General features: G+C 32.1%; 4 protein-coding genes across 4 annotated transcripts; 1 reads left to right on the top strand and 3 right to left on the bottom strand.

Annotated features, from left to right (window-relative positions):
• Positions 1-1,844: 1,844 nt before the first annotated feature.
• On the bottom strand, positions 1,845-4,753 carry LOC140881002 (GTP cyclohydrolase 1). Its single transcript, XM_073285942.1, has 2 exons — positions 3,978-4,753; positions 1,845-3,417 (listed from the first exon to the last, which is right to left on the bottom strand). The coding sequence occupies exons 1-2, from the start codon at positions 4,189-4,191 to the stop codon at positions 2,246-2,248; spliced, it is 1,386 nt and encodes a 461-aa protein (XP_073142043.1). The 5' UTR covers positions 4,192-4,753; the 3' UTR covers positions 1,845-2,245.
• An 890-nt stretch (positions 4,754-5,643) lies between these two features.
• On the bottom strand, positions 5,644-10,113 carry LOC140880587 (cyclin-C1-2-like). The gene is made up of 9 exons (XM_073285158.1): positions 9,987-10,113; positions 9,760-9,866; positions 9,338-9,377; positions 7,872-7,916; positions 7,235-7,353; positions 7,016-7,130; positions 6,753-6,797; positions 6,337-6,484; positions 5,644-6,017 (listed from the first exon to the last, which is right to left on the bottom strand). Exons 1-9 carry the CDS (start codon positions 10,016-10,018, stop codon positions 5,916-5,918), a joined length of 753 nt encoding a protein of 250 aa, XP_073141259.1. The 5' UTR covers positions 10,019-10,113; the 3' UTR covers positions 5,644-5,915.
• A 3,883-nt stretch (positions 10,114-13,996) lies between these two features.
• Positions 13,997-14,353, bottom strand: LOC140878470 (chaperone protein dnaJ 20, chloroplastic-like). Its single transcript, XM_073282070.1, has one exon. It carries the CDS (start codon positions 14,351-14,353, stop codon positions 13,997-13,999), a length of 357 nt encoding a protein of 118 aa, XP_073138171.1.
• A 3,288-nt stretch (positions 14,354-17,641) lies between these two features.
• On the top strand, positions 17,642-19,931 carry LOC140881541 (nicotine N-demethylase CYP82E3). The gene is made up of 3 exons (XM_073286932.1): positions 17,642-18,309; positions 18,412-19,013; positions 19,118-19,931. Exons 1-3 carry the CDS (start codon positions 17,973-17,975, stop codon positions 19,742-19,744), a joined length of 1,566 nt encoding a protein of 521 aa, XP_073143033.1. The 5' UTR covers positions 17,642-17,972; the 3' UTR covers positions 19,745-19,931.
• Positions 19,932-22,527: the final 2,596 nt, after the last annotated feature.

Genomic DNA, 22,527 nt, shown 5'->3' with positions numbered 1-22,527 from the left:
GGTTTCTTGATTCGAGGAGTGTTTGGGTTTGGGTAGTGTTTGAAGTCTGAAGAGTAGATTCAACCTTTTGTTTTGTTTTTGTTTTCGTATTTTTTTTCAGTTGAGATGGTCGTATATATAAAAAAATAAGTAGGCCGTTGATGCTGCTCTTATGCTAGCATCAAAGTTTTTGATTTGATCTCCATGATTATATATATATATATATTCTTGATTTTAATCGATATTTTTGTGTGATAGTTTGCTTACTATCATAATCATATATGAAATATATGTAAGATGTCATGTTGATTTGTTTGACGGTGAATCGATTAAGGTCGTCATTAAAAAGTTACAGTTTAGCATTTATAGGTACCAAATGTATATAGATAATATACTCCTATTTAAAACATGTCTACATAAAAATCATTCAGTTTCAGGTGAATTAAAGACCCCAAACACAAGGTTACTAGCCCCTTAAGTAGATGTTGGGGTTTTAGCCAAATACAATAAACCCCAATAATTTTTTTTAAATATATATATAGAGTGAGAGAGAGACATACTTTCTTCGTCTCAATTATATTGTTCACGTTTTTTTTGTCCCAAATATATAGGCATATATCATATTTAGTAATATTTTTTTACACTTTTTTACTAATATATCCCTATTAACTACACCTTGAAAATTATGCAATCATTTTTAATACATTAAATAGGGATAAAATAAAAATTTTATATAAATTTGATTTTTCAATAATTTTTTTTTAATTTGCGTGAAAAACAAAATAAGATAATGTAATCGGGACGGATGGAGTATATAATATATGTTATTCATAATAATATTATATAATTTGATGGTATAAAAGAGTGAAGATGTTGATTGGTAACCAAAACCAAAGAAAGTAGCAAGTAGTTGAGCTTGTTCAAGAATTGAGCCGCTTGTTATTAATTGCCATTAAATAGCATAGCCTTGGGGTGTGCGCGTGGTCCGGACAAAAAAAAAAAGAAGAAAAAGTTCAGGATAATAAAGAAAATTTCTCGATAATTACTTACGTGTTACTGTATAATTGCTTCTTCTCCATCCCAACTACATAGGTTTTTAATTTTTTTTTCTCAAATATATAAGTTTATTTTTTATTTTTAGTATCCTTTTTTATTAATACATCCTTTTAATTAAGTAAAGAAAATCGTGTAAAAAAAGAGTAAATAAAGCATAGAGTTTGTTTTATAAAATATTTTTTTTAATACGTGTGAAAGACAAAAAAATATATGATTTGAAAGAAAATACATAAATTAAATAGTTGCAGACTTTGAAATACAAAAAGTGAGGGAATACATCATATTTTATTCAAATAAAAAATATCAATTTTAGTCATGCATGTATGGAGTTGTGATATTTGTAGTCTTGTATATATTTTTAAATTAGTTATATTCTGCTTCAAAAATAAATTAGTTATATTCATATCAATTATAATCATGTATGTATTGAGATGTGATATTGTCAGTCTTATATCTATTTTTGAATTAATTATAATCATGCAACTATTGCAATAGCATATGATTATTTGGGCCGGTGCCAGAAGATCAAGTTATAGGTGCAGAATATACAAAGTGAATTTGCAACTATTGTAATCCATGTTCTTTATTTCTCCCACAGATTACGAGATACAGATTTCTTTGCGTCTTCAAATTTTGCAATAGCAGCAAAACGAATGTAGAGCTCGGTTTCATTCTTGGAAGGAAATTTCAAACAATGAACAACATGATACAAGCGCAGCGTCTCGAGGGCAGAAGATCAAAGCAGTCGAGAATTCAGTATCTGCAGTCTGCAGTCTGCAGTATATAGAGTTTAGACAAGGTAAAAATCATAAAAGAGCAAGAATCCTTTGTATAATCTCCATATATTTAAACGTTTTGCTTATGATCATCTTCATCACAATACATCAAATCGGCAGCAAAAAAAAAAATTCAAGCATCAGAAATGGATTGGGCAACTACCCCAGGCAATATCGTGTCACTGCCACTTTAGGCACATAATCATGTGGTTACGCTCAATGCGGATAATAACACATGAAGAACTGATTATACTTTTTACTAGCTATGCCAATATGGTGGATCAATTTACCATTGCAGCAACATTAGATATTCTCAAACTCAGGATAAGATTATTTGAGGTTCATGAATGAGTTTTGGTTCCAAATCCTCCATGCATTGTGGCCATCATAGACAGCAAAAGAACCATTCAGGGAATATAAATTTCAAGTGAAAATCAACAACCAGTGAAGTTGGGAATAATCTGCAAAAACTTTTCCCTTGCTGTGGGATCAGTGGAAAATCGACCCAGGACAGCAATTGTAACGGTATTGCTTCCAAACTTCTCGATCCCTCGAGAAATCATACAAGTGTGACTAGCTTCAACAACCACCATTACATCTTCACCTAGAAACGAGGAAACCATCTCAGCTATCTGCCTGGTCAGCCTTTCTTGAACTTGGAGCTTGAAACCATAAAAATGTACTACTGACTGTAGAAGGGATTTTCCAATAGGTTTGACTCCGTTGGAACCATAATAACCTATGTGCACCATGCCATGAAAGGGAAGTAAATGGTGCTCACATAATGACCACAACGACAGGTTCAGCTCAGAACAGAGACGTCGTTCTTCATTACAACTTTGATCCACATCAGATGTTAAAGTATCTCTCTGACTTTGAACAAATCCATTTAGCTTCAGGTCCAAATCTGAGTTTTTAAAATTCATCAACCACTTTAAATAGCAGGATGGAGTTTTTATGAGCTCTTCCCTCAATGGGTTCTCGCCCAAGGAACAAAGAATTGAAGCTGCCGCATCAATCATTGTCGAATCTGATGCAAGCTTCTTGGAAAAAGTCTGATATGGACACCAATATTTGTCATTTGAAGATGCAGAATGGGTGCCATCATCATTTATGCCCCGGAATCTCAAAAGACCAAGAAAATCTGTCCAGATACCTGCCTTCTCACAGTCAAAAACTCCTGATCCTGACTTTACTGATATCTTTTCCCAGCCTTGATGATTTGGATCAGAAAGGGCAGACTCAATATTTGGGAAATGAATGTGGGAACACTGGAGGACCACAGCAACTCCAGTGGGTTGGATACCATGCTGCAAAGCTCCACAAATGTCACTGGCCAGTCGTTGAGGGTTTTGAAGCCGCTTAGCAAAAACTTCAGCAACTCGAGAGAGCTTGCTTAGGCCTAAAACTCGCTGACCAGATGCGACATAGCCGATGTGACACTTAATCTGGAAAGGAAGCAAGCAAGACTCGCAATATGAGAATAGATCAAGATCCCGAACAATTACTAGTCCACCTGCTCCACCACCATGACCAATTCTGCTTTCTACCCCAGCTTCCGGGAATAAACTGCCATCAATAATATCTCTCACCTTCTGCTTATAACCTGGAAGCATGAGCAGATATCACAGCTCCATCTTTTAGCAGAAAAATGCTTTCAACCCCAGCAAAATATGAAAGTGGAACCTCAGAAAGTAAATATGCATGAAACAAGAAGTGAACACCACAAAATTGACTTAGCTTCCCAATTAGTTGTCTGTTTCATATTCATTCGAAGGTAAAAAAAAATCATGATTCAGGCACCCATACCAGAGGATCGATATTCATATATTAGTTCTTATTACCAAAAATCTCCATCTCCAGATCTGCCAAAGCCCATCTCAGCAATCTGACGCTTCTGCCTTTTGACAGACATGATTCTTAATCACACTCCTTGATACTATAACCATTTTAGAAGGTGTCAACCAAAGTTAAAACGTGCAACTTTTAAATGGAACTATCAGCAGTAGTTGAAAACTTGCAGCTCCCATATATCACAAGAGATGGACCTCGTCATATAAATCTTACATTTCTAATTTGTTAAGGATATATATACAATCAGAAAGAGAGAAGATCCAATCGCAATAATGGGATTTTTACATTATATACAAGGCAATAAATGATAACCTTTGGTTCCTTCTCTAAAAGCCTTCGCCACTCTAATAGGAGTCTTTAAAAGACCTTCACGGTTGATATCTTCACCCAATCCCTGCAACAGGACCTTTACAGCATCTTCAGTGGCCACAGTTTCAATCTCCTCAAAATCCAGCTCAACACAGCCTCCAAGATTCACTCCATTCTTCAGTTCCACATTATAATGATCCTCATCTAAAGCGCCCATTGACAGAAAATAAATCCAAATCCAAACCACCCACCACCAACTCAAATCACAGTTTCAAGATTCGCAATAGCCAGCGGATGACACTAAATTATATGTCTAATGCTATGAGGAAAAAAAAAAAAAAAACCGCGCTCAACGGAAATAACTGCGAAAGATCGAAACTTTGCTAGTACCCAAATAAAAAAAAGGACCAAAAACACAAATCAGCCTCACAAATCAAAAGAAATGTAAAGAAAAAACAGTAAACAATAGACCAAACGCTTTAGACCTTGGAACTCCCTGTTGGAGGTAATGGGGAGGGGAATGAAGAGTTGAAATGAGAGGAGGGAGATGAGGAAGAGATGGCGTGGGTGCGGGATGAGGTATGTAAAAATGTAGGGTTGGTGTTGATTTTGGAATGTGTGGAAGGCTATTTCTTTTCATTCGCTTTTTCTCCTCAACAGAAATTTTGCTCATCGGAAAATGGGACCCGAAAGTACGTGGCCGCATGATATTGTTAAGCTACCTATCTTCTCGTTCCGTAGACCGCATATGCTCCCAATGGCGGCGGTATCCATACGTCGTGCTTGCGGCGGCTGCCGAATTTGATGGGGGGAACTTTTGATTTCACCCCTTCAACTTTTCAAAATATGTCGTTTAGGCCCATTAAATGTACAATACTCGTGAGCACGCCCTTTGCTTTGAAATATTTTTTTCATATTGTATCATATTTACTTATGATATGTCACGTCACATATTATTGATTGGAAATAAAAAGGCTGGTTTTTGGGATCGTTATTCAAATTTCAAGCCAAACATGAACATTTCAGTCGAATTTCCATTTTAAAAAATTTGAAATTACTTTTGAAAAAAATAGTATTAATTATAATTTACACTTGCACATGGATCGCACATTCCCACTACACCCAATATTATAATAAAAGAAATTAAAAAAAAAAAAAAGGGAAAGGGAAAACACAATAAACCAAACACAATGCTAATATTTGTTAATATGTGATGTAAACCCACCAATACATTTTAAGTGGAGATACCATGCTTCACTCGATGGATAGCACAGCATCTACCATGGTTCTTTTATTGGTACTTTTGAAGGTCAGCATCATTCGGTAGTTTCTTTTGAATTTGAATTAATGCAAGTGACATTTTCAAAAATGGTAAAATCAGTCTCGAAGTACAACCTCTGAAGATGGGTAGGTAATAAAAACAAGATATAACTATTTCTTATCAACTACTCCACTTCATAAAATCAGTCTCGAAGTACAACCTCTGAAGATGAGAATGAAAATTTTGATAGATTCATGAAAAAAATTTAATAGAATGTGGCAAATTTGGACGATTTTTAAAGATTCATTATGCTTATTAATTAGAGGTCAACGATTGTTATCTGGAGTACCATTTTATCGCCAAGCTAACGGCTAACCTATCTAAATTCTAAATTTACAAGATTAAAAAAAAATGTAATGATAGTAACAAAATAAAAGGGAATGCTTCACCCTAACAGATATTGACCAACAATTTTGCTCTTCTCCGTATTTCTCCGATTAAATCCAACATTTTCACAGACCCAAGTGACTCGACTTCCCATTTATATGTCAGTTAAGTAAAGATACAACATAAATCTCACATCACTACTGTTATCTTGAGCACAGCTAGCTGTTTCAAGAACCACCGCAGCTGAAGACTGGAACTTCGGAAACATGGCTAATAATTACACGAGCATGCCATTATCTGGTGGCTAGCTTGTTCATGGCTGCATTGACTCTGTCATCCGTAATCAGTTTGTGGCTGTCGTAGAAATCTAAGATCTCCATTGCAATGTTTTTCACCTGTCGCATAACAGAAACCATTGCATAAATCGAGTTGATCATCATGACTGAAGTTGGAAAAAAAGACAATTGTGTCATGGATGCAAATTTGACTAATGTATAAAACATAAACTCGTGAATTCGAATGACTCGACTCTAACGAGCATTGTCATGATATAATGATTTGTTTGCCTGCCCACACTTTCATTTTCCCTGGCCCAAATTTTCCCTGGCCCAAAGAGTACGTGATATGGATATGTTTTTTCTCCAGAAATCCCAAAAGAACCTGATAAAGACATGGTTGCAATAGCATTATGATGAAATTTTCCCGAGTACTCACCACATTCATGTCAACTTGAAGCTCTTCAAACCACGCTGTGTTTTCTTTATCCTTTTGGACACTCGCGATGTATATGCAGGCTAATGCAATAGTGTGGGGAGGATGTATAAGAATCAAATCCATCTTATAAGTGTCATTAACCAGGCCCCTACAAAATGCCATACAATCAATCCAAAGTCTTCACCCATCATTCGATGATCATCATATTACAAGGAAAATTAGACCCGTTGAGAAGAAATAAATGATAGATCCCATGCACTGATAACGACAACTTTGTGCAATAAAGCACGGAAGGACTCAAAAGACGTGCATATAGAAGAGCGAAACAAGCCCTTGATGGATTTATAAAAGGCAACAGAGTTGATGTTCATGTCTTGAACAATAAACAATGAACGATAAACCAAGTGATAATTTACCAAGTTAATTGGGTGGCATCATTCATGCCAGCATCCTGGAGCAACCTGCAAATGATTAAAGTTGCATAAGCAACATTTATCATTGGGATTTTGAAAAGATTTTAATTATCTGAAAAGAAACAAGAAGTTAATATATAAACAACACAAGCAAATCAACTGCGAAGTTTTAAGTGATTCAGTATGACATGAGATGTCACATGCACTTACAGGAACAGTCAACCACAAAAATTAAATAATTAGAGATATGACCTTTAAACACTTACTGAGACAGTGCCCGATAAGGATGGAAAACAATCAAGTAATAATTGAGGGCTTCCAAAATTTTCATTTCCATTTCCAGAATCTCTTTAATTTCATAGCGATACTTCTCATCAGAATCTGCAAGGGCGAAAGGGTGGTGGTTTTTGCCACTAATCATGCAAGACAAATACAAACCAGAGGAAGACAAAAGAACCTAAGAATAATAAATATGATATACTTACATAGTTTCTTGATGTAAAATACAAGTAGTCTAGCCTGCACTGTGCTTTCTTCAGCTTTTGATGCCAAGTACAAGCATGTTGGAGCAACCAAACGAGGATCGTATTCAGCCATACTTCTCCTGATAATAAATTAATTGATAATGCTAATAACTCAGCCCCGAGAATAATGCTTACATAACACCTAATTCCTAAATGATAGAAGAGTTTTGATATGTATGGAGTTGGCAATACCATATAATCAAGAAACTTAATATTTAATGCTTCTCACATGCCTGAAAATTGGCACTTAAGTAGAAAACTGTGGCATTTTATTTCTTTTGGAGCAACTTCGTTGCAGTAATAGGAGCAAACCATAATGACCACACAAGTTCAAGACGAACTGTCTTGAACTTGTGTGGTGCTCAACAACGTTGAGCGAGCGAGGATCTAGAATTGAAACTAAAATCTTTCATTTGAGCTTGAGCAATTTCAAATAGCAATGCTACAGTTTCAATTCAGTTACCCTAGCACATTACATCCATTTAGTTATGACCCTAAAAACCTTCATTTCCTCACACAATGACATGTTAGCATTGACATCTGGTTAAGATATTGAACGGGAATTTCATGCTTGCAAACAGGAAGAAATAACGCATACCTGACATACACCCGTCTCATGTACGTGATGGCCGTAGCAACAACCCTGAAGAGTTAATTAACATGTGAGGGATCTTCACAACTGATGGAAAGGCAGAAATAAACGTCAATTCTTAAGACTTCAATTAACCCCTTGGTTTCAACAGTTTAGAGATGTCATCAAGTATAAACTAGCTAAACCATTGATGACTTGTCTTTCATATGGCTGGATACGATTACCAAGCTCATTTAACAGAAAGCTTTCACCGACTTGAAACTTGCATGTATACAAATCTTTTACAATGTAATGACTAATGTACACATTGCATGTCTGGATTTTGCGAGAGATTTTCCATGAAAAACATAGTACCAAGGATGAATAATCTAATCCAGAATATATGTGTACTGGCCCTGGGTGGTTGATTTACTCTTGAAAACGCGCATCCAGTTATTGTTTCATTCACTGCTTTTCTGGATTATTTCCGAGTCAAAAACATGTTGTAACCCATATGTACAGTGTACTTGTTATATGCAAGATTATAAACCTAAATAAGAACAAGCATTTTCAGAACCTCAAATACATGGAATGAGTGCCGTAGTAGGAGTTAGACTGGCATTTTCAAATAACATTGTCCCCCAGGATTTTGAATCCATAATGTTTTTCACCAATACTCCATAAAAAATAAATACTCAATTGTTCATGGGCAAGTGCTTCACAATATTTTCTATGTTGAAGGTTACCCAACCAATCGTAATCAGATATGACACAAACATCTTAGCTGCATTAAAAGTTGCACCTTATCTCAAGGGCCAAGGCTCAAAAGAAGGCTAAGCCCAATAGAAATTTGAGATATACATCACCCATTAATTCGTCAAGAATCATCAAAAAGGGGAAACTCGCTACATAAATTTTAACAATTTGTCACATTGAACAATTAGGAAAGCAAAACTTGGATAGCTCGAGCAAAAACTAAAGGTCACAACGCAAGGGGTAAAACAATGAGCCCGCAATCAGGACCAGCTAAAATAATCTCTTTAATTTCATTTCATTTCCTTGAAATCGTCTAAGTGCAGTGTGTTTCAACCTTCTCTCTCATTGAAACGATGTGCCAACAACCAACTCTTAAGCAATATGCAACACTGTTTGTACTACTCACAGTGCTTATTCTGGATAGATAAATTCGCTCGATATAAAGCCAAAACTTGGGTCAAGAAATTAATGAACGGACTTATTCAGATTATGTTGATAACTTTAGCCATTTCACACTAGAAAATTGCATTATTCCACGACTTAGAATAAGAGCAATGCCAATGTAAGCAACTAAGAGATGCACCAAGTCATATGGAGAAACATTTCATAAACTTGTCCAATCCAATGGAAGTTACCACTATTTACTGAACATACAACAGTTACGGTAATCAAGTTTTGCATTACTAAATACTAAAATTATAGCAAAAGAGAAGCAGGAATGCAGAAAACAAAAAGACCTTTGCCGTACTTTCACGTTCTGCGCCAATCTTGTAATGTCTGACACGACAAAGAAAACAGTGATAAATGTTAAAAAGAAAGTGATATCGCATGCTAAATCGAATTCAGCAAAAAGTAACGTATTCAACCAATCCAATGACCAAGAAAAAAAGAAACGAAAAGAAAAAAAACCTCAAGCTTATGATGGAGAGATGAGGAAAGAAATGCAATGAAACAATTCCCGGAATACACCTACTAAATGAAAAAAGAAATCCAAAGTCGAATTGAACATAGCTGAAACACTAGAATATAATACTCCGCTTATGTTGATGATTCAGACTAATAACCACTACCCAGTTGACAAAAATCAAGTGAAATATCGATTACACTGCAAAGTGAGAAAAATGAAAACCCATAAGAGGAATTGAAAGGCGAGCATTACAGGTGGCCATATGCAACTTGATGAGCTTGAAGTCATCAAGCGTCATACCCCTCTCCTTATCCTGCGGGTGCACTACATTAACCTCTTCTGGGTCAAGGATCTGTTTGCTGAATTTTCACAAAAGGGATTCAGAGGTAACAGAATAAACCACCAACTTCAAGATTTAAAAAAAAAACAGCAGCACAATCAAGAAACGAGTATTTAAAAGCCCGCAAATTGAAACGTACAAGTGCGATGAAGTCCAGAAATTTGCAGCCATCGTATTCGCCCACCAGACGCCACTTTCGCAAAGAGGGAGTTCCGATCTGATATAATAATCAGGAATTTTAAGTAATACAAAAATGAAAAATCTAATCAGTTAAATTACATTATGTAAAGCCTTTTAATATTGTTATTAAAAACAATTAAAACTGGACCGGGTAAACTTGTATCACACGTGTTGAAATGAGTCGAACCGAGCTTTGAAATTTGAGTTCCAGCTCGACTCATGTAGACTTTGAGTTTGTGAGCTACGCAAGTGTAAATAATTGAAATCCGATCTCGATTCGAAGATTCATTCGAGCTACTCGATTTAGGTAGTGTTTGGAAGGGCTTCATAGAAGCACTTCTCAGCTTTTTCGTTAACAAAAATTTGAAATTTTGTAAAATTTTGTTAATGAAAGTTAAGAAGTGCTTTCTAAAAGCTCTCCCAAACATTACTTTAAACTTTGTAAAACTGAGTTCCCGTCCAATTTTGTACAAGTTGTTCACGAGCTACTTACAAATAGTTTGACTCACTTGTGTCCTTGAATTATGCCAAAGCCTTTTGAATTATTTTTAAAATCCATTTGACAAAAGGTACAAGATTTTTACTTGGATACTACTAAAAGTTTTGGTCTCTTGTGAGACGGTCTCTATATCCGTAAGACGGGTCAAACTCGTTCATATTTACAATAAAGAGTTGTACTTTTGACATAAAAAAATAATAAATTATCATGAACGTTCCAGTAATGAGATTCGTCTAACAAATTTTATCTATGAAACTCTCTCATAAGAATTTTTGTGTACCGATAAATTCCTCTCTATACAGTCATACATGGATATTTCATTATTATTTTTTTTTTTGTACATACTCTTGTTAAAAATATGAATTATTATAATTATTTTTCATTTGTATTTTTAATCATGTAATTTGTTTGTCTTTTTTTATTGTAATTTAACGATGAACTGTATTTTCAGTCATGTAACCTGTATGTTTTTTTTTTCGTTTTAATTGTTTACGGGAATCCACGAGTCTGTCAGAAATTGCTTATGCAAAGGACGTGGATGTTGACATACATTTTTTGAAAAAAAAAAATGTATGTGTTGTGAATTTTTTTTTTTTACAAAATTATGTGACATTTAAAAAATTAATGTCGACATTTGCGGCTGGCACATAAGCAATTTTCGACAAACATGTTGCATGTTTGTATAATCGATTTTTTATATAATTGCTCTTGTTAAAAAACTTCAAACATAATTTTTAAAATTATGAAATAAAATGTAAACTTTATGATTATAAATTTGTGAACGTAAATTTATTTATCATGATAAAACACATTTATGAGATGTTTTGGAGATTTTAAAAAGTTTACATAGATACTATTATTATTATATATATATATATGAGTTTTTTTATGGTGCCCAACACTATATGCCTACTTCATGCCCACCATGTACAAGTCAACTCATCTATTGTATCGGTCAACTAATCTATTGTACATGGTGGGCATGAAGTTGACATATAGTGTTGGGCACCATAAAAAACTATATATATATATATATACTTGTAGGAAAATTTGGGAGAATATAATTTATCAAACTTCATTTTCGAAAACAATCCTTTCCAAGTACGTATATTCAAATACACGCATATTTGTCTACCAAAAAAATAAAAAATAAATGTATTTATTTAAAATTTATACGAAAGAAATTAATTAAAAAAAACAAGGTATTTTTTTAAAAAAATAAATTTATTCGTATTTTTTCAACCAAAATATATATGTATGTTGTGAGATAACATGTGGCAATGATCGGGTTCATATATATATATATATATATATATATATATATAATAACTGAGTTTTTGCCAAATATAATAAAATCTCGACAAAAATAATTGGTTACAAAAGAAAAACGTCTATCATAACTCTATTGTATGGGTCAGCTCATGACTTGTACATGGTGGGCACGGAGGTGGGCAGTATAACAAAACTATATATATATAATTTATAAAGATAACTCAAATTGCATAGTTTATAACGTTTTCATTTGCTAAAAATTTACACTTTAAAATTTAGAAAAATAAATACTACAAATATAATAATAAATAAATTATAATTTTAAAATTTACTCAATTAATTTATACAAATTCAATAATTTTAATAATTTGTATATATAAAGAAATGCTTTAATATATAAATTTTTTTAATAATTAATATATTTCTTTAATAATATAACCAATTTAGAAGATTTAATAATTACATATAAAATGTACCGTAAATAAAATAATCACTTAATTTATTTTAAATTTTAAACATTTAAAAAATTATTGTTTAAATTAATCCCTTCAAATAATTAAATTAATAAAATACAAATAGATAAAATATTGTGAACGGTGAGCATTAACTATTAATTAAATAAACGATTCAAATTAAAACATCTATAAATAAAACTGAATATTTAATTTAATTTAAATCTCTACATAAATAAATATTTTAGTTTCAATCAAATACATGCAAATATAATACCTCCCATAATAGATTAAAAAACATATTAAAAAATCAATGCAATAATTACAACAAAATATGATCAATATTATCACCTAACAAAATTTTCGAACATATTTACTTTCTTTATACACAATATTGACTAACAAATCAAAACATTCATCATTATAAATCTTTAATTTAATTTAAAATTCAACAATAAAAATTCATTGTCAAAGAAAATCTCTAAATTATGAGATATTCCATATTAGTTAAAAAATGCAAGTTAAAATTTATACAAATATTGTAATAATTTTTTTACCGGCCAATCAACTTAGAAAATAAAATAGAAAAATTATACAAGTTAGGGATTTAATCCTATCCGTAAACATACGGATAAATTTTATGACTTTAAATATCTTAATGATACATAAAAACAATTTAAACACTCGACACTGAACAATGAATATTATGAACAAATGGTAAAGATTTATAATACGGTAACTTAGAGATAATATCTACTAATTATGGTTGTAAACAAAATAATAATGTTGAAAAACAAACAATTCTGTGAATCAATACTATAATCTTTGTCTTAGTTTTCTAAATATAAAACTACCTATCAATTTTTTTAAAAAATAAATCAAACTTATTTCTTATTTTAATTATTATATATTTAACACAAATACATATTTTACTTTATATTTTTCCGGACAAATAAGACACATTCCACAAAAGATTTAAAAAAACCTAAAATTGGAAAAATTAAATGTACAAATTATAAGAAACTGTGACCAATAAAAAAATAAGCAATATTTCCTTTCTTAATAAAGGATATCAATCAAAGATTTATCAAATCAATCAAAATAATTCGTAACTTAAATCTAATTAAATGCCGGATTTATTTTCAATCAAATAACAACAACTAGGATATATTCCAAATTTAGATTAAAAAATTAAAGTTTAAAAATTTATAATAAAATTGTAATATATTTAAATCAGAATATTTTTTTTAAAAAAGGAAAATATAAGTTATTGAGTCAATTCCGTAAGTCATGCTTTTTAAATATAGAGCATATATAGTTATAAATTACTCATATCACATTATTCTTGAAAACATTTATCATCGAATTACAATTTCGAAAAATTCAAAACACTAAATCCAAACTCCCATATTTTCAATAAATGTGGGGTCCATCATTCATGTATTGTTAACGTGTGGTCCATCATTTTTTAAGTAACGGTCATCATTCATCAATAAACGTGGAGTCCATCATTTTTTAAGTACATCCCTCATGTATTGTTAAACGAGGACCTTAGATCTATAATGGGATAGTGTATTTATAATGAAATGAACTCAATTTAGCTTGTCCAAACACACCGAAAAATAGGGATTTCGTCACCAAAAAATAAATAAAAATTAATACAAGCTACAATCGACGCAATCCGAAGATAAATAATGAAGAAATTAGTTACAGTAATTAAGGGAGATTAATGGAGTAATTCGAAATCTAGTAACGAGACATTGTTGTGGGCACTGTTTGTTTTCTTTTCTGAAGCTCATCAAGCTGTGCCTGCCACCTTATTCTCCACCAGTACCCTCTTTCCTCCTCCGTCCCCTGTTTTCCTGTGGCCAAATTTCGATCGTACAAATCTCTACTCTGCGGATCCGAAAGTGTTTGATAGGCTTTGCGCGCCATTATAAACCTCCTTGTGTGTTCTTCCCTCATCTCCGGCGCCGAAACGTCGGGATGGTACTTTCTCGCCATCTCTCTGTACGCTTTCTTCATTTCCGACACCGTTCCGTTCTCTGCAATCCCCAGCACTTGGTACAGCGTCTCTCTCGCCGGAGCGTAGACTACTGCCATGACTCGGGTTGAAGGTCGGGCCCTGTGCCGGTGCGGCCCGGTTGGGAATAAACGAAACTGTGATGATGAAACCGCGGAGATCATCGATCGTTTTGTTTCTGGACACTTTGGAAAGTGTTTCTGTGCTCTGTTTTCGTCTTTTGTACATTTTGTACTATTTATATAGCTATTCTGGCTCCAGAAGGTCATACGTGTTGGTTTGGCTGTGGCCGACCAAAATTTAGATTTTTCTCATTGGTTTCTCTTTAATCAATGTTCTTGCACTATTTATTTTTTATAATTCATATATTATTATTAATTAATTGTTGAAAAAGTCGTACTTTTCAGATATACCCCTTCTTTATTTGTTGACATGTGTCTCATTTCATTTGTTTATTACTTTTTCTTGTTTATTTTACACCCATTCTTTTTGTTGTTTTCTTTCTTATTTTCTCTTCTTTTTACTAATGTTTTTTTTAAAAAAAATATTTCATTATTTTCTTTTTATTTCTAAGTTATAACCATGGTCATTCCTACCATCATCAACAAAAATACATCATCATAATAAGTTTTAAAAATTATGATGAATTTATATTTAGCAGAAATTTTTTTTGACTTCTATAACAAATCCGTCACCATTTTTGTTAAATTTTAGAATTTTATAATCATCACAGTCATAACATCTCCTTCACTAATGCAATTGCTCGAACCATTTTGGAATTTCCCTTCAATTTCTTCATAATTAATGATTCGACTATATGAGTTGAAAAAATATCATGTAAACAACGAGCTATAACAAAAATAATCACCTCACGTTCATTTCCACCAATGATATATCTATCGCAACAACCTTTTTCTATTTACACTATTTTATTGTATATATATTTAGTAAAATCAGATATTGAATAGTCATTAAATTAGGTTAACCGAAAAGCTAAAAGGAATTTCTACTATTTCTTGAAAAAAAAGTATGATATTTAGATAGTATTTGAAAGAGCTTGTAAGGGGTATTTTTCAACTTTTTCTTAACAAAATTTCACAAAAGCTGATAATTGCTTTCTAAAAGCTCTTACAAACACTATCTTAATAGTAAACTTGGATGATACAACATATTCAAAAGAATATAAATGACTGTATCATAAGTAAATTTTATATAAATTTTATATATATAATTTCCATGAAATACCTAATTAGTTATCCAAGTGAATCTTTGTGTCGGATCGATTGGGTTGGCTAGCTTGCTACATATTATTTGGCGAGTCGAAAAATTATCAACCCAATTACCTATTATTTCATATAACGAAGTAGACCAATCTAACAGATCTAACTTGTTTCGACAACTCTAACAAAACTAACCAACCACTCATGATAGAGTCGGTCGATGTTTGACTTTGGTTAGAGTTAATGGTGTTTGGCAGAGATTAACTGTTTTAAGCTTTTAAAAACAACTTATAAGCTTTAAAAACAACTTATAAGTTGTTTTTTAAAAAAGTAAGGGGGTATTTTTTTCAAAAAGATCTTATTTTAATATTTTATCTCTCTAAAATATTCTTAAATATTTTCATAAATCTCTATCATATCCACCATCAATTAAATATTAAATATTATTTTTTTTAAAAAAATTATAAATCACATAATTTTTTCTAAATTAAAATATTGAAACAATTTTATTTTTTAATATATGTTTATTCTAAAACTATTTTCGTATATGTATAATTCGAAAAATTATTTTCATAGAATTATACATTTTATCTAATTTTGACAATAAAAAGATCTTATAATATCAAACATATCAACATCTTTAAGTTGTTTAAAATAAGTTTATCCAAACAATGTAATAAATTATTTTTAAAATAAGTTATAACAACTTATAAACTCGTAAAATAATTTTTAAGCTCTTGAATTTTTTAAACTCTTTTTAATAAATTTAGTCAAACACCCTTTAAATTACAACACATATATTATGTTTTCAGATCATATATTTACGTTTTTTGGCCATAAATTATAATAATTGTTTTTATACATATAAATAAATACTAGTTATATCTTGACAAACGGGGGGGGGGGGGAGGGAAAGTCAACCCTTGAGCTCAAATTACACAAAAATTAATCAATTTGAGTTTAAATTTACAAATAAAAAAATGAATAATAAATGAATAAATAAATGAGTAAAATTTATTTTGATACACGAACTATTGGTAAAATGTCAAATTCGTACATGAACTATTGAAAATGGTTTAATTGGTACATAATCAACTTATAAAGTCAATTTTACCCTTCACTTATATTATTTTAAAGTCTAATATTTTTGTTAAATTAAAATAGATACACAATTTATTTAAAATTATTTTATTAATACAATTACAAACATAAATTTATATTTATTTAAATTTTATATTATAAAAAAAAGATCGTACTCATTATACGAAACATTGTAAATATTAATTAATACAAACATGTACGTACAAACATATATATAACAATTGATAAATTATATATTCAAAAATAATATATATTAAAAATATATAATAAAAGATATATATATTTTTGTTTATCTATGTTATAATATTATTTTTTATATTAATCAAATTAAAAATTATATATATGTGTGTGTCTTTCATTTATAATCTATAAATTTTACGTTGAATATTTTTTCGTATAATGATATATAATAATCTTTTTATAGTATAGTAATTAATAAATCTGAATTTATATTACAATTGTAATTAATATAATAATTTAAAAGAAAAAAATACGTATGTAGTTCAATTAATCAATTTAATAATAATATTCAATTTAAAAGAAATTTAAGTAAAGGGCAAAACTGACTTTTGAGTTTGATTATATACCAATTAAACCATTTTCAATAGTTCATGTACGAATTTGACATTTTATCAATAGTTCATGTACCAAAATAATTTTTACTCATAAATAAATAAAAATGACGGAGCTAACGTTCGAATATTGAATTTGGTTAAAGTTAACTCGAATCAACAAATAATGATTGTAGAACCATCGGACAATTGGATATACTCCACTCAATCTAGAATAATTACAATTCATAGCTATTTCTTTCCTTTACGCATGCAGTGAGGTCATGTTTTATATCATTATTAGAATCTTGACAATATTTATTTATTTTTGTGTAATATACTTTTTCCAAGAAGCTTCTATACTACCTGCTATGCACAGGTCTTCCTTATCCATTCACACGGTTTTTTTATATCGATATCGACTTGATTGTGAGATACCAATCATTTATGGACAAGTTCAACCGTCACTAATGTTAAGCTTGTGGTATATTAATTCATTTCGAGAAATTGAAAAGTCCACAAATCTTGCAAATTAAAGACATGGTTGTATTGTACAGGTGGTAGATATAGAACATCTTATAAAAAACACATCGAAAGTAGAACTCTCATAGTCTTCGTGAATTTTCAAACAATATATATGGTCTTTGCCATATTTTTGGGAAATATCAATGAATATAGGAGCCGATACCATGAATGAAGAAGTGTTTTTTTTTAATTTGGACATGTATTGACTGAGTTTTATAACCTTTTCTGCAAGTCGTTTTTCACCTAATCACCTTTAATAAAAATAAAATGTATCCACTCTTGTCCATGTGGAAACATTGCTGATGTTAATCTGCAAAATGAACTTTCTTTCTACTCTGCTAATTGTTTCAGCGGGGCTTTTAGCCCTGCTTCTGCTTTACAATCTACGGAAAGCTAGCAAAAGAGGCAACTTGCCCCCACAAGCCGCCGGTGCTTGGCCCGTAATAGGCCACCTCCATCTATTAGGCGGCCAAATCCCAGTATACAAAGTCCTAGCAGCTTTGGCAGAGAAATATGGTCCCATTTTCACGATCCGACTCGGAATGTACCCTGCACTTGTCATAAGCAACTGGGAAGCTGTTAAAGATTGCTTCACCAACAATGATAAAGTGTTGGCAAACCGCCCAAATTCTAATGCAGGTACATATATTTCCCAAATATGAAACCATTTTTCTTGATTTTATATTAAGTACACATCTTGGTTATTGGTTTTGATGCCTTCTCCCTCGCCTATATATACAGGTAAGTATCTTGGCTACAATAATGCAGCCTTTGGCTTCATCGACGCGGGCCCATATTGGCGCGAAATCCGGAAGCTCGTGGTGATAGAAGTGCTGTCTCATCGGAGGCTCGAGGCACTGAAACATGTCCAAGTGTCTGAACTACACACCAGCATCAATGAACTATACGAGTCAGTTCAAGAAAATCCAGGCAAAATGGTGATCATGAGTGATTGGATCGAGCAGCTAACTCTGAACATAATCGTGATGATGATCGCAGGGAAAAGGTACGCAGAGAGCAGCAAAGACAGCGCAGAATCTCGGAAAGCTAGATCTTTTAGGAAAGTCATCAAGGAGTTCATGTGCATATCCGGGCAGTTTGTAGTCTCCGAAGCTATCCCGGTTCGACCTTTGGAGTGGGTTGATTTTCAAGGACACATCAAGTCCATGAAGAGAGTTTCTAAGGAAGTCGGTAATATAATCGAAAGCTGGATCCAGGAGCACATGGAAGGGACTCCGGGAAACCTTGAACAAGATTTCATCCATGTGATGCTCGCGAAAATTGATGATAGATATACAAGTTATGGGCATACTCGTGAGACCATAATCAAGGCGACAGTAATGGTATATATATATATATACTCTCCTTCCATACTAGAAATGTGGCATTCATATTTAACATAGTTCTTGAAAAATCAACAGTTTGATTACCTAAAACCATGTTGCAGAATCTCATCTTAGCAGGCTCTGATACCACCTCCATTCACTTGACATGGCTCTTATCCATACTACTAAACAATACGGCAATCATGCGACGAGCCCAAGAGGAAATAGACCAAAAAGTTGGTAAAGAAAGATGGGTAGATGAATCAGACATCACAAATTTAGTGTACCTCCAAGCTATCGTAAAAGAGACGTTGCGGTTGTATCCACCGGGGCCGATGTCGGTACCGCACGAAGCCATGGAGGACTGCGTCGTAAATGGCTACTTGATTCCAAAAGGCACACGTTTGTTAGTGAACCTGTGGAAGTTACACAGGGATCCAAGAATCTGGGATGAACCTGATGAATTTAAACCCGAGAGGTTCTTGACAAGCCATGCTGAAGTGGATTACGCGGGCCAACATTTTGAGTTCGTCCCATTCGGTTCGGGCAGGAGATCGTGCCCGGGGATTACCTTTGCGATGCAAGTGACGCACTTGACCCTTGCTCGTCTGCTGCAGGGATTCGATTTCGCGACACCAGAAAACGTCCCCGTGGACATGACTGAAGGCCAGGGTATCACCATGCCTAAGGCAACTCCATTAGAAGTGGTCGTTGCTCCGCGACTACATGGTTTGTTCTGCAAAAACTAGGTGTTATCATTTGTGTTTATATGGATTCAGGGGAAACGAGTTTGGTACTTGTTAGTGTTTCTGGGCAAATTCTTCATCAAATGATACATAGGTAATGTGTAATCATTATTATTAATGCTTTTAATATCTGAACGAAAAACTTCTTTTCTCTGTAGTGCCAGTTCGAAGATGGAAGAAATAGTGTATTCAAGTTGATTGTTTATAGGGAGTTACAACAAGAGTTTTCTCTGCTAATTCCAGAATAATTGACGACAAGTATTTTGATTAAATTATATGAGTGTTCAATAATTTTTGAATGTCAAAAATAAAATTTTTAAAACTTTCGCTGCGTCTTGAACACGACAAAAACGGTACTTCAACACGAACTAACCTTGGTATGAAGCCAGAAGTAAAGGAGAATTGGTGTGTATGATTTTGAAATCAAAGTAATATTTCGTTTATGACTTTGAAATGACATACAAACATAGTAATTTATTTGGTAATTTGACCATTCATCTCATTCAGACGCACTCCTGTCATCTCATCCGGTGCACAATTCATTTCACCTTGGACGGTATTAAATGACATGTACCATGAGCTGCGAAACATCAACATAAAAAAAATTAGATTATCTTTAATACTTAAAAGAATTTAATTTAAACTATCGAGAATGTGAATATAAAGTTATTTAAGTTTAGGAATTATTCAAAGTTTCTTACATGAACAAATTATAAACTATCAAGAATATGAAGAGTTCAAATTTTTTTTCAAATTTAGTTACATGAGAATATTATAAATTGTGAAATATAATGTGTGTAATATTAGAATTATTTTAAAATCTACTATTACTTCCATACATAAATAATGAATACAATAACGAAAATATACATGGATCTGTCACGGCTACTATACCAATTTCTGGCCAACATTCGCCTGTTTGAAAAAAGTAGGAATTGAGAACATAATTTGCATGGTCATGCACGTTGTTGGGCATATAGCACATGCCGGTCGGTTTAATCGCGTTGCAATTTACTATCGTACACGCGAACCGCTGAAATGATAGCAAAGGAGCGTAGCTAGCATTGGGTTTTGCAATGCACCATGTACTTTGCTGCAATAAAATTTTATCATTAAATATGATATATAATGTGTGACTAGGAAATGGAGTTAGAATTAAAATCACAAAATTCTGTTCATTATGCAAAACTTAAAAAAAAATCACGGGGTTTTAATCATGTTTTTCCGGATAATAAGCTGAGTTTAACGAAATCATATAATAAAATTAATTTAAATTCATGAATCACGGGATTTTAATCATGAATCATGTTTTGAAAATTTTATTAAAAAAAGCTGAGAAGTGCTTCTTAAAAGCTCTACAAAACACTATCTATATATAGGAACTGGTGACTTCCCGTGCACTGTAAAACAAGGTGCCTAACCAGGATTTTACATCTAGCTAGCTATGGGCTAATCATAAATTTTTCTTTGAATTAAAAAAAATCGTGCGTTGATCGATCATCAAAATACATAATAAACCTAAAATATATGGATAACCATATCATAACAAACTTGTTTCTCAGAACACGACCCAAAGTAAGATAAAACGTAATTTTAAGTGTACCGTTTAACCCAACGTGTAACCTTCCGTGTACATGTAGCATTATCCAATAATAAATGATCGATAAATGATAATGAAAATAAAGCAATTAATGATGTCAACGATATTATTATATAAGAAGATTTATCAAGAAAAATGTTCGCAATTGATTCAAACAATGAGTGTTTAAATTTATTTATTTTTCATGCATCACCAAAAATAAATTAAAAACATTAGTTTTGACCTAATCCATAGCTAATTGGTTGGAGCAACTTTCAATTATTGGAGTAATAAAATTTTCAAAAAAATTCTGAGCACCTAGGTTATAGGTTTGGCCAATTGCGATATCATCATTTTCAAATGTAGACCTGCCAAATAATATTGAATAACTCTAATTAAGTTACGAAGTTAAAGGAAAACTTGTGCAGGAGGATATGAATTGCTAGTTCTAGTCACTTTTTGGTGTGGCTTATAAAGATATGAACAAATAAAACATCAATATGTTCCATTTAACATTACCGTGAGAGTACTATATCCGTCATAGAAATGTTACACATTGAGTTATACATTGAGTTACACATTGGATTACACACTACACATGAAATTACAAAATTATCCCACCACTTGATTTGAAAAAAAATATTTCCAAAATACATTAAGAATATTTATGTAATTTCAAGTGCAACGTGTAACCCAACGTGTAATCCTCCGTGTACATGTAGTATCACCTTTTATTATTTCGAAGAATATTATTAGCATTGTATCCAAGTCCATAATTTCACAATTTTTTTAAAATTACATCACATCTTGTGGAGATTACAAATTTGGAAAAGAGTTTATTATCGAAATCGTTCAATTTAGTATAAGGTGGATTTTAAATTTATTAGATTGTTTTCCGTTAAACAAATCAAATAATTTGAAATCTAATCAAGTTGTGTTGTAATTGATGAATTTGAGATTATATGAATTTTATTTTAAAGCTCGTTTTAACTTTGACATATTTTAAGTAAATTTCAAACTAAAATTTTGATGTATAATAATTCCGATGAACTTCAAATCCACTTTATGTCAAAATTTTGTGAAAGAAAATAGAAAAGTGTTTTCTAAAAACTCTTCAAACACTACCTTAAATTCATAATCGCTAAATCTCGAAATGCAAATAGTACAGTATCACAAATTTTGGATGGTCAGAATATTGATAATCCCA

This window comes from Henckelia pumila, chromosome 2 (genome assembly GCF_033568475.1).
Source record: "Henckelia pumila isolate YLH828 chromosome 2, ASM3356847v2, whole genome shotgun sequence".
In the NCBI taxonomy this organism is placed as follows: Eukaryota; Viridiplantae; Streptophyta; class Magnoliopsida; order Lamiales; family Gesneriaceae; genus Henckelia; species Henckelia pumila.
The sequence above is the reverse complement of the archived record's forward strand: the minus strand, read 5'-3'. Positions and strand labels throughout refer to the sequence as shown.

Bases quoted from the DNA above. Each gene is read 5' to 3' on its own strand.
- LOC140880587 (XM_073285158.1), bottom strand. From the start codon at position 10,018: ATGGCTGCAAATTTCTGGACTTCATCGCACTT. The intron at 7,917-9,337 runs GTCTTTTTGTTT...TTAACTCTTCAG, and splicing joins AACGTGAAAGTACGGCAAAG to GGTTGTTGCTACGGCCATCA. The intron at 6,798-7,015 runs GTAAGTGTTTAA...AATCATTTGCAG, and splicing joins CCTTATCGGGCACTGTCTCA to GTTGCTCCAGGATGCTGGCA.
- LOC140881541 (XM_073286932.1), top strand. From the start codon at position 17,973: ATGTTAATCTGCAAAATGAACTTTCTTTCTACTCTGCTAATTGTTTCA. The intron at 18,310-18,411 runs GTACATATATTT...CTATATATACAG, and splicing joins CCGCCCAAATTCTAATGCAG to GTAAGTATCTTGGCTACAAT. The intron at 19,014-19,117 runs GTATATATATAT...ACCATGTTGCAG, and splicing joins TAATCAAGGCGACAGTAATG to AATCTCATCTTAGCAGGCTC.
- LOC140881002 (XM_073285942.1), bottom strand. From the start codon at position 4,191: ATGGGCGCTTTAGATGAGGATCATTATAATGTGGAACTGAAGAATGGA. The intron at 3,418-3,977 runs GTTATCATTTAT...TCATGCTTCCAG, and splicing joins TTTTAGAGAAGGAACCAAAG to GTTATAAGCAGAAGGTGAGA.
- LOC140878470 (XM_073282070.1), bottom strand. From the start codon at position 14,353: ATGGCAGTAGTCTACGCTCCGGCGAGAGAGACGCTGTACCAAGTGCTG.